The sequence below is a fragment of the Sciurus vulgaris genome, assembly GCF_902686455.1.
Source record: "Sciurus vulgaris genome assembly, chromosome: 5".
NCBI lineage: Eukaryota > Metazoa > Chordata > Mammalia > Rodentia > Sciuridae > Sciurus > Sciurus vulgaris.
The window spans coordinates 68,955,340-68,971,631 of record NC_136465.1 but is presented as its reverse complement, the minus strand read 5'-3'; the positions used below and the strand labels follow the sequence as shown (position 1 = coordinate 68,971,631).

At 44.5% G+C, this 16,292-nt stretch overlaps 1 protein-coding gene across 21 annotated transcripts in view; it reads right to left on the bottom strand.

Moving 5' to 3' along the window:
- Window positions 1–16,292, bottom strand: part of CACNA1C (calcium voltage-gated channel subunit alpha1 C) — a 724,379-nt gene that overhangs the window by 82,192 nt on the left and 625,895 nt on the right. For 9 of the 21 annotated variants that reach the window (XM_079140298.1, XM_079140296.1, XM_079140301.1 and 6 more), the window contains 4 exons: window positions 9,794–9,926; window positions 6,109–6,238; window positions 4,849–4,908; window positions 368–474 (listed from right to left, as the gene is read on the bottom strand). In XM_079140298.1, the coding sequence (XP_078996424.1) occupies window positions 368–474; window positions 4,849–4,908; window positions 6,109–6,238; window positions 9,794–9,926 (430 nt within the window). Of the gene's footprint in view, window positions 1–367; window positions 475–4,641; window positions 4,702–4,848; window positions 4,909–6,108; window positions 6,239–9,793; window positions 9,927–16,292 lie in introns of all 21 variants that reach the window. The other 12 variants (XM_079140300.1, XM_079140291.1, XM_079140287.1 and 9 more) reach the window with 2 other exon arrangements.

The window sequence follows — 16,292 nt, the reverse complement described above, 5'->3', positions numbered from 1 at the left end:
GTTCATGGCAAGGGCATGATCTTGGCAGCTGAAGGGAAGCCAAGAGTCCCAGCACACAGTGGAGGAAGTAGGAAGGTAAGGGTGACACTTGTTTCTTTATAATGGAGCCTGGCCCTACCTTTTGTGGCAAAATATAGACATTTAAACATATTTCTGAGGATCAACATATCCTCAAGTGTCACACCATTGAGCATATGGACACAAAAATCCAAAGCCATCATGTTGTGCGGCCTCAGAGGCCCTCTGCTATTCACATCATAGTCCCACTGTGGTGACCCTGCAGAAAGGCTCTCCAGGGTTTGATGTCTTTTCTGACACCCATTCCTAGTTGCATGCCCTCATCATGGGCTGAGGGAGATATACTCACTGAATGCCAAAGGAGATGAGGGACACGCTGACCACCAGCAGGTCCAAGATGTTGAAGTAGTTCCGGCAGAAAGAGCCCTTATGTAGGAAAGCCCCATAAGCAGTCATCTGCAGTAAGGACAGAGAAACAGGGGTGTGAGTGACCTTAGCCCAAGTTCCACAGATCACCCACACCCCTCTTCACCCATTCCTCCCATGGTATCCCTTGAGCAAGTCACAAGCCCTGCCCAAGGTAACAGGAAGGACTGAGGAAGGAGACATAGTGGCCAGAATTGGTTCTGCAAACATTCACTCAACCACCAAAGAATCCCACAGCTCAGGCTTTGTAAGGGCTCTTACTCTTACCAGACATCAGACTCTTACTATGGTGCTCAGAGCACTATTTTCAAATGGCCTCCCATCCCTCTCTGATTTTCCTGTTCTTTATCACAAGTCCATGATGGCTCCAGCACTTTAGGGCTCCTGAGTGATGCTATTTAGGCCAGGTATACCCTATATGCACATTTTCCATCCTCTTAACTTCAGGGCCATCTAGAATAATAGTCTCATCTGGGGGAAGGAGAGAGCATGTGCAAAAGGGTGACCAACTGTCACCCTTGCCCTGGGACTTAATCACATCACTAAAAAGTCCTGCATCTTATACAATAACTCTGGTCATTAGCAACCTTCTCCTTGGCCCTCAATAGTGCTTAGGATCTATGTCAAATGTTCAAAGCTTAATGTAACTTTTTCCCTTCTAGACAGAATCTGGAGCTCTTTAAGGAAGGGCATGAGCCACCTGTTCAGAGGAGGTAATGTGGGACAAGAGTGAAGAATGCAAGCTCTGGAGCCAGACCACCTGGTCTGAATCCCAACCCTCCTGAATATTATTTGTGTGGCCCTGAACAAGATTCTTAACTTCTCTGTGCCTTATTTTCCTCATCAAAAAATGAGGATGATGATAATATGTACCCCACTGGGTTGTTAGTATCAACTGAGTTAATGTATAAAAAATACTTAGGACACTCTCCTGTAGATGCTTCTTCTCCATTTGTGTCACCTGTCACTGTGTCTTGGACTTGAATTCTGGATTCTCCCTGTTAAAGGAAGTTGAGTTTCCTTATCTATAAAATGGGGATGTGAGTCCCTTATCTTTGTGAGGTTCATATAGGAAAACAAGGCAGGCCTTTGAACACTTTGAAAAAAGAGAACACATGAGATAAATGATTATCAATTTCAGGACCTGGCTATGATTACCATCCCTCAGAGCTGGAAGAAAGCTGTTCACTGCAGGTGCTCAACCAACAGCTTTATCACTGTTGAGTTGAATAAGGTCTGTGGATATACAGGATAAGGGCTGTGAAAGGCCATGGGCCATGAAGCATCAGCCAAAGAAAAATTTGGAGTTGATGGCTGAGAGCAGCTCCCTGGTCATCTGGGTCCAGTTTATCTCTTTGGAATCAGAGCAAGCCCAGGGTGGCAATGTCTGCAGAACAATTCAAAAGTGAAACACTGGGGAAATTGGCAAAAATAGCTCTTGCAAACCTAATTCTTTCTATTTATCTCCTGCAGCAGGGGATCACAGGGGATTCGGGCACCTGTGTTCTGCAACAGTTTTTAGAAGTAGGGAGATTATATAAAAGGTTGCAGGGGAATACAGTTGCCCCTCTCTCCTGAAAGCCTGCCATCTGGAAGGCACACTTTGTCTTGGTGAAGCCCTGGGACCACAGAGATTGAACTGCAGGGTGACTCCTGTAGCTCACATTCACCACAGAGACCCCTGTGCCTGCAGAAGGCTGAGCACCTTCCTCACCAACCTCACTTTTAGTCTTAGGTGATGTGGCTGGTCTCTCCTTGCTCTGGTTCCAGCAGAGCCCTCTGCATGTGAGAACAAGCATTCCTTAGACAGGTGAGCAACAGGGCTCAGAGAGCCAACTTCTTGTCCTTTGGAGAAGAACAACCTCTTGGAAGTGCATGTGCATGTGGGTTGGGGACAAAGTAAGAGTAGCTGTGGGACAAAAGACAAGTGGGTGCTATAGAAAGGGGACATTTATCTGAAAGTCACGTGTGGCATCGAGGACACCAGAAAGCCAGGTTATGGGATTCAGTGCAAGTTTTCCTTCTACCTTGATTTGCTGATTGCCCTCCTCCAAGTCCCTGGCTTCTAAAAGTTCTAAGTCATTAACCAGGAAAGGCCTCTTGCCAGGTAGTTCCACCCTGAGGAGGGAAAAGGGACAGGATGTAAGCTCACTAACTCTCTGAGCTGGAAGGGCAGCAATACCCTCCTCAGTCACAGGCAATTGCTGGCTCTCTAGGCAACCCTTCCAGTAACTAAATGTATCTTCTCTCTTTTCATTCCTATGCATTGGTTCTGGTTCTACTTTCTCTCTCTTCTCTATGACAGTCCTTTGCATTATCAAGGCAGCTGGTGTGGTCCGACGTATGTTTTGTTTTCAAGGCCAAATCATCCTAGGCGCTCCCTGGTTACTTAGGGTAAATGAGCCTCATGGATGGCCATCACAGCTGTGGGTTGATGCAATGCTGGGCCTTCAGGCTGGGCAGAGAGCCCAGTGAAAGGGAAGTGCAGGAAGTGTACTGGGCATGGGGGTCGGTCGATACTCAGAAGCCGTGTGCATAAAAGAGACCAGAAGAGGAAGGAAGAGGAAGGGGAAGGAAGGTTGCCATGACAAAGCTTGCAGAGAGACTTTCAATTCTGCTTGTATGGCAACCTTGAAGGAGAAATGGGACCATTGAAATCCATGAGGGAACCTCTGTGGGGTCTGTAGGTCATGAGAATGGGGGCCTTGGGTTTTTCTTGACCTGGGTAAGAACTTTGGGTGTCTGTGTGCCTCTTTGTGTCTGAAATTCAGGAAAAAAGCAACTCTCCATGGGAATATGATTCTCAGCAGTGTCTTAATGCTGCACTATGACACTTGGTTCCTACTCCCTGACTCCAGGAACTAGGGCCCATCCAGATCTATTCTCCCAGAGCAGGAAGAAAAATTCAGAGTAACTTTCTTGGTGAGAAACAGAAGTGGCACAACCGTGCTACCAGAGGACAAGGACACCATGGCAGGCACACAGAAACCACCACACTTCAAATTGTATCAGGACATGACAAAGTGTAAAAGGGTTGTACAGGATGGACCTTCATCAGGAAAGGAAGGTCAGCAGCTGTCAGAGGCACACTGCTGGGGTGGACATCAGTTGTGTCCAGCCATAGTGATAGATTGGAAGGGGACCTGAGCTCCTTGGGAGGGGCACCCCAGATCAGCCTCCTAGAAAAATGATGCTCTAGCTGAAGCTCAGAGTCTATAGTCCTTCTATTTGGGGTGAGGGTCAAACTGGCCCCTTTGCTCAGAGAGAAGCACACCTTACTCAGAGGTGTTAGTACTTACAGCCGTAGGCCAGGTAAATTGGCTTGGCAAGGCATTGGTTTAGAGGCTCTGAAGTATACTGTGAAAACTTAGAAATAAACTTGCTCATCCTGGTGTTGTTCAGACATGGGCTCTATGTGTTTTGGGGGTAACCATGTAGGAGCAACTCCACAGATTTGAGCTGGGCCAGTAGCAGGCAGAGATGGGGCCTAGGTACTCAGGCTCCTTCCAACATTGGTCATCACTCCTTGTATTTTGCTCTGTAGGACAACTCTCCCTCTCCTGTGCTTGGGGCAAGGACACTGTAACAAAAACTTTTCAGTGGTTCACTAAAGGGTCAGAAGTAATCTACAGCTGTCTGCTGAAAGGCCTTGGCTGGGAAACTGGCTCCCAATCTTGATAATTTATGTGGTCCAACTCCAGCTTAGCCCTGATGCCTGCTGCAAATACTGAGGAAGGTCTTGATGACAGGCATCCAAAGAGAGCATCCAACATGACTCCTTTATGCCCCAGAGCATTTCCAGTTCTGGATTTTATGATGGTCTTTCTGCTGGGTAGGAGGAGGGTGGGAGAATTCTAAGCAGGTCTCAGTCACCAACTGACTAGAGATGGTGCACGTGAGCATGTGTATGGGCACTGCTGATGGCCACAGTGCCAACCAGTGACGGGACAGTATCAGTCATGACACAGCCAAAACTGCTTATTGGTGGTCAGAGGGGGTGCAGCCATGGGGTGGGTACTTCTCATTTCTGAAACTGGGTAAAGTGCATGGCATAAAGTGAAAGGCAGTAATTCTTCCAACTGCAGGCTTGAGAGTCAAAAAGGGAGAGTGAAGGAAACAGAAGAGAGAAAAGAGTCAGACAGAGCAGAGGGAGATAAGGAAAGAAATGGACAGAGTGCATTGCTCAGGGTGCATTACCTTAAGGATAATTTCTAATGTAAAGATACTAGTGAAGACATAGTCTGCATTGCCTAGGATCTGAAAAATAAGCAGAATAGGATTAGTGGCTCCAAGAGTGAACCCAAAACCAACAGGAGCATGTGTGTTAGCAGCAGACAGCAGCAGAGAACAAAGGCAGGCCAAAGGGAGGGAGGAAGAGGAGAAAAGAGGGTCATGGGCCTTTACCTTCAGAGCGATTTCAATGGTGAAAATGGTAGTAAAAACAATATCAAAATAAAACAGAATCTGCAAAACAAAAAGAAACAAGGATGGATGGGGAGGGGGAGGGAGGAAAGCAGGTTGGGAGGCCAGGTCAGCAGATGTTCACCAGAAAAGGAACTTCACTTCAAAACCACATGGATGGCATGGAGCCTTTCCACACAGGGACGGATGCAAGGACTTGGAGAACAAGTGGTACAAAGTTAACACTGCATCTCAATGTGGGGCTAGCAGGTGGCTCAGGGTGGAGACACCAGGCAGGTGAGGGGAGCTTCAGGGAGGGTCTCAGCTGGTACTGGGTCTAGGCAGCTTCTGGCTGAACATTTTTCTCATTAACCCAACTTATTTACAAACCCAAATCCAACCAATGTGATTTTGTTAAAAGAGCAGAGAATGGGGTTTGTTTTTTTGTAGGGGGATTCAAACGCTTAACTCACATTGGTGTGAATGAATTAGCTAGCTTCCTACATTGGTGGAAATTTATGTGATTGTCCACCCTTTGGGGCATGAGCAGGTATCCCCCAGGTCTACCCTGGCTGAGGATAGACTACAGGATTTCATGCCTTATTTATATCTCAGGGGATTGATCAGAGGTAGGGTCAATACCAGTCAACCACAGGGACATCCTGGACCAAGTGAGCTCCAGGAATAAGAGTTTTGGCATATGTATAACTTCAGATCTGTGGGCCCTTTTCTTAATGCCCATCTGGTTGGGCTTGATGAAATTCTTATTCTATTCTAGTTTTTGATGTTCTAGTTTCTTAATTCTTATTCTAGTTTTTGATGTTCACCAGAGTCTTGGGTGGGTCTTCATATTTAGATCACCTCTGCAAAAGATCATGGAAACTATTACATTGGCACTTGACATGGGCCCTGTCTACCTATGCTTCTCAGGAAACACTGAGAGCAGGGTAGAAAGTCAGTGGCCAAGTTTTACTGAGTTTCCAGGTTAATAGAGTTTCCTGGGGAACATTCACAGGTAATCAAGGCCTGACCTTTGCCAGTTGTCAAAACAGCCTGAGACATTGGGCACATGCTCTCTTACTTGCTTGTGGTCCCAAGATGGGTTTTTCTCAAAGCCCTAATCTCTTAAATCACTGTTTATTGTAATCTGATTAGGAGGTTTGGACCTGGGCTCCTGATAAAAAATGAAGTCAGCAACAGAAGTTGTGGGCCCAGTCACACTCCCAGAAGGAAGGGGTGCAGAGAACAAAAGGGAATACATACATGGTTCCTGAAGGAGGTGTGCTGGACGGGGTCCTCAGCAGCTAGGGAAATGCTGCTGAGCAGAATGAAGAAGAGAATCAGGTTGGTGAAGATTGTGTCATTGACAATGCGGTGACACTGGAGGCGAAACCTGAATGGGAAGGAGGAGAGGAGAGAGACATGAGAGGAAAGATGTGGATATAGCTCGTTGGGTCTCAGGAGCTGTTCCCCTCAATTCCTTTCACCACCTTGCAAAAGGTGCTTACTGGTTTGGGGAGTGGTCTTCTCAGCCTGAAGTCTTACTGTTGCTGGGTAATAACATCTCTACATAATTTAGTTCTGAAACACCTTCACAGGTTGAAATATTTGACATTTTGGAGGGTTACATCGGAAATATCCAGGAATTTCTGGATTTTCAAGTATTGCTGTGACATTAACAACTGGTCTTTTCTTGGAGACTTCTTTTCCTCATCATTTGGAAAAAAATAACTTTATGATAACTATTTCCTATTTTTAGGCACAGGGAGAGCTACCTGGTTAGGGGATTTGCTCTTGTGAAACAGTTTCATGTGTGCAACTTGATTCCACATCTCAGAACAATTGCAAAGAACTGCCCACCTGGACCTCTAGACATTCATAGATACCTAAGTACCACAAATACCTAAAATGTGTTACATACAATCTCATCTTGACAACAGCACAGAAAGGAAAGTATAACTGTTATCACCTCCATTTCACAGACAACAGTGATGAAAACCTAGAAGGAGACTTGCCCACAAACATGGCCTATACTGTTGGGAAGACTGGGCTTGGTTCCAAGCCTTCAGACTTCCACTGGGCATCATGGTTGACTTAATCCTGTGTTTTGGTCGGTTTTTTTCTGCTGTGATGAAAAGATCTGACTAGAAAAATTTTAAAGGAGGAAAAGTTTATTTGAGGGTTTATGGCTCAGAGGTCTTACTCCATGGAAGGCCGGCTTGATTCCTTGGGCCTCAAGGTGAGGCAGAATATCATGGCAAAGGTGTGGCACAGGGAAGCAGCTCACATCATCAGGGATGAGAGAGAGAGAGAGAGAGAGAGAGAGAGAGAGAGAGAGAGAGAGAGAGAGACACTCCACTCTCCAGATACAAAATATACACCCCAAAGCCATGCCCCAATTCCAATCTCCTCCAGCCACACCCTACCACTTCAATTAATCCCATCAGGAATTAATCCACTGATTGGGTTAAGACTCTTACAACTCAATCATTTCTCCTCTGAACCTTCTTGCATTGTCTCACATGTGAGCTTTTGGGGGATACCTTACATCCAAACCATAACATCCTATAAGAGACCCACCTGCTGCAGAAGTACCAAAACCACTGGGAAGGACAAACTCTGAGACAGTGCTGGTTTCATGTAAATTAGATCATTTTCTTCAAACCAGCTAGCTAACCAACCAACCTGTCAGTCAACCAACCGACAAAATAATCAACCAGTCAGGCAACAGACCAACCAAGCAACCAGTCAGTTCACCCACTAAACTGAGATCTGTGTATGGGCAGCTGGGAAGGGCTGAGAGGAACTGCCTGAGGATAGATTACCATACCAGGGAACTAAATTGCAAAGCAGTCTTGAGTTGGGGCTGGGAAGCCTGGGACTCAGAAACTGAGCCCTCAAGGGACATCTGGAAGAAAACTTCCCCAACCCCAATTTATACCTTCAGGATTCTCACCAATGAACAGATCATGGAACACACAAAAAGACAAAACTATTAGGAGGGAAACCAGAAAGAACAACAAATAAGTGATTTAGACTCCATAAGACTGGGCATTGTACATATCAGTTATAAAATACAGAATAATTATATTTGAAACAATGGAATAAAAGGCTCAACCACAAATATGATGAACCAACAGAAACTATTAGATATAGACAAATGGATCTAAAAAAACAAGTAACAAATGGAAGTAACCAGAATGCAAGAATATAATGGTAATGTAAAACACCTGGTTTAAACAGTAATAAATTTAAGACAAGCATCAACAACCAGGAAAATAAATCAGAAGAAATCAGCCAGATTACTGAAAGAGAGGCAAGGACATGCAAGGCATGTTAAGAGAGAGGGAAGAGTGAGACAGGGACAGAATGAGAAGGTCTAACACATGTCTAATTGGAGTACAAGGTGAAGGAACAGAGAATTGAACAGAGGCAATAAAGATATGGCTGCTGATTTTTAAGAACTGAAGAATACAAATCCACAGAGTGAGGAAGCATAACATATTCTAAGCAAGACAAGAGACATCTATGCCTAGACACAAGGTAGAAAAGGAGTGGTTATTTACCAAGGAATAATAATTGGAATTCCAGCTGACTTCACAGTGAAATTACACTTCGATGGACCAAAACTATTGGTTCAAAGTTACAGCCCCAGCAAAGCTATCTTTTAAGAACAAGAAATGAAAAAATTACAGATGAATACAGGCCAAGTAGGACCATAAAGAACTAAAGGATAGAATGTGCCTTAGAAGGAAGAATGAGCTGAGCATGGTGGCACACACCTGTAATTCCAGTGGCTCAGGAGACTGAGGCAGGAAGATGGCGAGTTCAAAGTCAGCCTCAGCAAAATCGAGGTGCTAAGCAACTCAGTGAGACCCTATCTCTAAATAAAATATGAAATAGGGCTGGGGATGTGACTCAGTGGCCGAGTGCCCCTGAGTTAAATTCTTGGTAACTCCCACCCCACAAAGAAAAGAAAGAAAGAAAATGTTTGCAGAATAGACTGACATGCATAAAAATGGTCAACAAATAAAATAGTAAGCTATATGTAAATATAAATACACTTTCCTAAATGATAATAATAATGATGACAATGCCTAACTTGTTGGGTTCTAAATAAAGTTAGGACTAAAAAATAACATGTAACTCAGGAAGAAATTAGTGTGTTAAAATACTCTAAAGTCCTTCCATTGTACAAGAGGAGGCTTAAGATATTGGTTAAGCTTTACATTTCATTTAAACATAGTAAAGCATCAAAGGTGACCATTTGAAGCACAAGACCCTGGGTTCAAATTCCCAGCACTGCAACAAACAAACAAACAAACAAAAAAATGAATAGTAATAAAGTTTACACATTTCAAAACCTGGAGAGAGTTCCACATTGTGGTGCACACCTGTAAGCCTAGAGACTTGGGAGACTGAGACAGGAGGATAGCAAGTTCCAGGCTGACCTTAGTAATTTAGTGAGACCTTAAGAAACTTAGAAAGACCCCAAGACCCTGTCTTGATATAACATAAAAAGGGCTAGGGATGTAGCTCAGCAGTAAAGCACCCCTGGGTTAAATCCCCAGAACCAAAACAAAAACAAAACGAGAAACAAACAAACACACAAAACCTGTGAAAAACAATAAATGCAGAGACTTGGAGTGCAGCTCAATAGCACAGCATGTGGTCAGCATGTACTGAGGCTCTGAGTTCAATCTCCAGCACCAACAAGTAAATAAATCAAATAACATAAATATAGATATGCAAATATAAATAAATAAATGTAGATATCTAATTTGGAGTCCAGGACTCTCTTCCCTAACTCAGAGTCTGTTTACACAAGTTGAAGGAGTTGGGAGAGTCCCAGGCTCTATGCACAGGTACAGGTAAGACATAGGCCTCTCCTCCTAAAGCAGAGGGAGCAGAGGGAGCAGAGTCCATCCTCCCCACCATTCCCACACACCTGTTATTGGGACTAAAGATGAAAAATGCACTGGCTTCTGGCATGGGCACTGCCTTTTCCTTAAGGTGCAGCTCAGAAAGTGGTCGTGGGCGTGGCCCAACAGGCATTTCAGGCTCCTCCTCATCCTCTTCTCCTGTAAGAAAAAAAACAACATTCTAAATAACTACCACTTCCACTGATTCTTATGACTGTGCACCTCTTTCCAGAGACCTTCCTACTAGCAGGAATCAAGTCTTCACTTGTAGCTCTGAACATGCACAGTGTCAATCAAGACAGACATTCTGGGGACTACTGGAGCTCACGTCTGATAGGGACAGACTTCCCTATCAGTACGTATTGAGGGGTTGTAAGTAAAATAGCCAACTTGTCCTAGTTTGCTTCAACAGTCCTGGTTTTCCAGCTGAAGTTTCCACAGTCCAAGAAACCACCCCAGTCTTGTGGAAATGGGCATGCTTGGTCATCCTGGTTGAAAGGCACTGAAAGGGAACCAGATAAGACCAGGCATTGCCATCTTGGCTGCAACCAGGAAAGGGAATGGCTTAGACTGTAAAACCTTACAAACAAGTTAATTCTTGAAAGTTCCATGAATTTAAAACCAACACTTTCCCATTTCTGAAATTCCAACAGAAATCATGTGCTCTAAGGATAATAGGGCAACAGTGCTGACTGCAAAGTCCCCTCCACTAGATCCTATCCATGGCATTCCTTTGTGCTCCAGGTCAGTGTCCACATTAATGTAGACTGAAGTCAAAAAGCTTGCTCCTTTGCTTGAAGTCCCTTGCCCATGGGAAGAACCACTGCATGCCATGTTCTGACTCATTCATGGTATGATGGGCTGACAGATCTGACTCCATGAGAATGTCATAGGCCAGACTCTAAGGAAAATGACTAAACAGACTCCATTTTGCTCTGAGGCTCCATGTTATGTAGGAAATAAGCTTTTCCCATGGGAACACCCCGCCTCTGTGCCCATCATTAGTTACTTGGTGTGACATGTTTAATAATATACAATGGCAACTCCTATGTAGTGAAAATTGCTCTCTTTTGATTCCTATTGCTCCTAAGCAATGTACCATGTGAACAGTGATTGTGTGGATGTCAGTAACCATTCTTTAATTTGTACCTAGGTAAGCGTCATTTTGAATCACAGCAACAGACACTTATGATTAATGTGATTTTTGGTATAAGAACCCCTACAACCCTGTAGTCGGGGCTGTTCTCCCAATAACCATTTTTTGGGGCCTTGTGTGAGCCAGTCAGCTGGCTGGCTTAATAAAGACTCTCAAATTTGGACTTCTCAGTGGTGATCAGTCTGTTCTTAAGTTGAGCACCGTAACAATGGTCAAATGCACTTAGACATGTATGGCATGGGAGAAGAAACTGTGTGAGTTAAGAACATGGCTCTCCAGCCAACTGTCTCCTACAAATTGTGACTGTTTCTTTCCAGCTATGAATGTGTTCTTTAGTCTCCCTGTGTCTCAGTTTCTCCATCTAAGTCAGAACAATAATAATATATAGGTACCTCAGAATGGTGCCTGGCACACAGAGACCACTGTATAAGGTCAGTTACTTTCATTGCCATCTCCATCCACAGGACAGACTTTAAGCCTGAGAATTAGTGCTCAACATCTTACTTGGTTTGATCTTTAGCTACTGCTATGCTCTGTCAAATTGTCTACTCCCATTCAACTATTTTCTGAACACTCACTGCACTGGGCTGGCTAGTGTCCCCACAAAACCTCAGAATGTGTCCTTATTTGCAAATAGGGTCTTTGTGAATGTAATTAGCTATGATGAAGTCACATTGGACTAGAGCAGGTCCTAAATCTAATGATGGCTTTCCTTGTAAGATAAAACTCAGAGACACAAAGGCACATTCAGGGGAAAAGACCACACGAAGAGAGGCAGAGATTGGAGTGGTTTCTCTATAAGCTAAAGGAGCATGGCCCTGTTGATACCTTGCTTTCAGACTTTAAGCTTCTAGACCTGTGAGACTTGTTTGAGCTGTCCTTCATCTCCTTCTCTGCAGAGTCAATAAGGACCCCCCACCTTCAAACAGTGTCCTTTTTCTGGTTCTCCTGAGTACCTGGGCTCTGGGGAACAATCTTCCCGTGAATTCAAGCAGCACCTTGGGTCTCTCACATTCACCCAGCACTGAGCACACAAAACCTCAGCTGCCTGGCTTTTAGTGTGTCTGCCCCTTCTTTCTATGTGCTGGAAAAACTGTAGAAGGAGGAGCCACACCCTTATTTTTGTTGATGATTATACTTCCCCAGCACTTGGGGATAGGGGAAGTCAAGTGATGCAGAGGCAAAAATGCCTGGCACAAAAGTAGTTCTTTATCAAGAAAGAAGCTTCTAGGCATGAAGGCTTTTTTAGAGAACCAGCAGAATACATGCATAAATCAGATCCTATCCCTAGGTCATTAGAGTTGACCAGCAAGAAAATATTTTCAGAGGAGAGGGGAAAGATAAAAAATTGTGTGAAAGCAAAGAATTGAAGCTTTCTGACACCCAAACCTTGCTGTGTAAAAGAAAAGCAGAATAAATAAAACTGGAGTTGGTCTAAATCATATTCACAAGTGAAACTTAATGGGGAAAGATTTAAAATTTCTGCCCAGGTGTTCATGATCTTTTCAGTTTTGTTCTAAATGGGCCAACATTTTCTTGTTCATGACAATTTGATAACAGGTCATTTAATGCTCATTTAAATCAAGCATGTTTATAGAAAACCATATTTACTGGCATTGTGCCAGTTTGACGTCCTAAGGAATGATTTTGCATACTCGTTCATCAGCATAAACTGCCTCGCCGCTTAGGAAGCTCTACACTGATTTCCTTTCCTGGGGGTAAGCAAGGCAGTTGCTCCATCAGACACACCTGCTAAATGGCAGGCATCATTTTTAAGAGGACACGATTTCTGAAGGACAAACTCAAATTTGTAAAGAGACAGAAATTTGACAGCATGTGATGCCAGCAGGTATCATGGATAAGGAGGAAGACTGACACATCAGGAAAGGTCAGATGAAGTTCACTTTGAGGCTGGCGGCTGAACCACCTGGACCCTGACTCCTGAATGCCAGTGGAATCCCTTCAAGATCTTTATTTTCTCTTCCATTCTTGCAGTTTTGGAAAAAGTGTGATGAGTCAGGTAATGCTGCTGCTTTTCTGAATGGCAGGTTATCATATTCAAAAGTGAAAGTGGGGGCTGGGACTGTGGCTCAGTGGTAGAGCCCTTGCCCAGCATGTGCAAGGTCCTGGGTTTATCCCCAGCACTGCAGAAACAAACCAAACAAGCAAGAAAACAGGAAGCACTGGAGAGCTGAACAACCCATCTTGATCTTTGGCACCCCTTGCACCCTCCCCATTTGATACTCATGTTTGCCCCTGCAATTTTTCTCAAGGCCAACTGGAATAAAAAATATTATTTGCAAATACCTAGTGCCTGCAGATCACTGAACCCAAGGTTGAGAACAAAAGCCATGGTTCTTGTACTCAAGGAGCTTACAGTTTTCAGCCCTGAGCTTGCTAGCAACCCAAGGATAATGCATGATTAGCAAGGCCCAGACATCCAGGGCAGAGGTCTCTCTGAGGATAGGAAGAGAAGTCTGAGGATGCACTTTCTGTACTGGATATCTGCTCTATCCTGGCTCAACTGAAAAACCGGCCATACTTCATTCTTCTTTCTGTTCCTCTAACCTCTAAGCCATTAATAAATCCAGATGGCTCTATCTGCAAAAAGAACTCCAAGTCCAAGTTCTGCCCTTGACCGCCCCCGACCCCTCGCCTTTCTCACATGGCATCCGAAGTGATTCCTTAAAAAGATAAGTCCTCCTCTGCCCGAGATCCCTTGGTGACTGTACAGGCACAGAACTGAACCTCTTGCATGGTCTTTGAGGCCTGCCTGGTGTCCCATCTCATCTCCTAGTGCTCACCCTCTGTTCTGTGCCAGGTGCACTAGCCCACTTGGGAGTCCTCTGTGGCCAAGGGCATGCCACCTAAGAGATCCTGCACCCACTCTTCCCTCCACGCAGAGAACTCTTCCCTCTGACTTCCATGTTCAAGTCCTTCGAGTCATTCAGATTTTGGCCCAAATGTCACACCCCAAAGATGTCTTTACTGACCACACTATCAAAGCAGCTCTACCCAACCTAGTCACTCTCCTGCATAATCCTTGGTTTTATTGTCTTTGTGTCACTTCCTGTTACCTTTTGGTTGGTTGGTTTTCTTGTCTACCTCCCCATTGAAATGTAAACTCTAGGAGGGCAGGGTTCTTCCCACTGGAGTCCCTATACATGTATCACTGGGGCCTAGAACAGTGCCTGGCATATAGTATGTGCTTGATAAGTAGTTACCATGTGACACATTATCTTCAAGTTTCCTTCTAACTCTCGGTGTCTATGACAAGAGTATGGTTCAGATACAGTCTCTTCAACATTTCCAACTCCCCCACCAAGTCCCAGTCACAACCCCCCTTTGCCATGAAGTTCCCCACTGACTTGACCACATTTCGATGCCCTTATTTCCTTGGTCCCCTTACGATGATCAGTGCCTCCCCCAGAATCTAAGGCTGTAAAACACAATTTCTGGTGTTACTTGCTTTTTTAAAAAGCAAATGTATACTTGCTCATTTTAAGTCCTTAGAGGTTCTTGGGACATCTGTGTTCTCATTCAAATAAATTAATAAATTAAAAGCAGAAAGTTGTGTTTCAGATATGAGGTGTCCCCCTAAAGTTCATGGGTGAGACAATACATGAGTTTTCAGAGGTGAAATGATTATATTATGAGGGGTGTAACCTATTAGTAGATTAATCTTCTGATATGGATTAACTGGGCAGTGATTGAGGGCAGGTAGGGTATGGCTGGAGGAAGTTGTCAAGAGGGGCTTGACTTTGTGGTTTATATTTTGTCCTTGATGGGCAGAGCTCTCTTGCTCTCTGTTGCCATGTTTGTATCTATTTTCCTCTGTGTCCCTCCTTCATGATGTTCTGTCCCACCTCAGGCCCAAAGTTATGGAGTTGGCTGACCATGGACTGAACTTCTAAAACCATGAGTCAAAATAAACTTTTCCTCCTTTAAGTTATTCTTTTCAGCTCTTTTGGTTACACCAACACAAAAACTGACTTAAACACAGAATTACCTATTTATCTTAGCACAAGGTTTTTCTTTGTGCATGAATGGATGCATCTCTCTACTATAGGTTGAGTATCCCTAGTCTGAAAAGTCTGAAACCTGAATCCTCAAATTGAATGTTGGAGTATTTCAGATTTCAGATTTTCAGGTAGGAGTGATCAACTGATAAAGTTTATGGAAACATTCTGAAATCAAAAAATACTGTGAAATCTGAAACATTCCTTATCCCTGACATTTCAGATAAAGGATAATCAATCTGTAGTAGATGGAGATGAAAACCAACCAATAATACTTTCAAGACTGAACAGAGAGGGTAGGACTCTAGGGTCACTGAAGGCCTCTAGGGTCCCTTTGTGTGATTTAGTAACAGAGCTTCTGGGTGTAAACAGTAAAGTGTGGTCTGGAGTTCCAGCTCCCATTTAGCCACCATATTGCATTCATTTGGGTACAGCTGGACGTGCAAATGCAGCAGACCTGGTGAGAGAGCTAGTGATGGGAAGAGCAAAGGGGAAGCAGGAGGTCAGCATGGAAGTGCTCCAGCACTGGACTTTGCTCTCTAGAAGTTGGGCTGAGGCTCCCTTCTGGGGATATCTGCATGACTGGGTGCAAGAGCAGCCAGCTGCCCAGAGGCTGTAAAAGCAGGAGGGGCCATGGTCAGGGACCAATGGTTCAGAAGAAAGAGAAACAACAGGAAGGAAAGACTGACAAGAACAGAGATAGCAGGCCAACCAACCTTTTCTGCTGCACATGGCACAAAATGACCCAGGAGATGATCTACAGAGGCATGAAAAGGAGGAAACAGAGGAGGTAGAGCTGGGAGACACAAGCTGACTTGGCCTTCTAGAAGCCCAACTTCTAGAGAGGACAGGCCAGTGCTGGAGCACTTCCACGCTGACCTCCCACTTCTCCATCCCTCCTCCCCTCACTCACCCTCTCACCAGGTCTGCTGCATTTGTATGTCCAGCTATACCCAAATGAATGCAATGTGGTGGCTAAATGGGAGCTGGAACTTCAGACCGCACTTTACTGTTTACACCCAGGTCTGTTTCAAGGGGTCAGGGGATGTGTGGAGTCACTAGCTTTAGGAACAGGCTGTCATTGGGTCTCCTGGGCAAGAAAATGAAAACCAGGTGTGAAGGAAAAATGAGGGGCCTGGGGCTTGAACCACCTGAGCAGTAGTAGTAATGGGGTGAGGGCAGGCAGCCTCAAGAAACTATGGACCACAGTTCTTAAACTTAAGGTGCTATAGTTTGTATCTGGAAAGTCCCTCAAGTTTGATCCTCAGCCTGGCATTTTTGGGAAAAGGTGGAACCTTTAGGAGGTCAGGCCCAGTAGAAGTTAGGTCACTGGAGGGGAGCCCTTGAAGG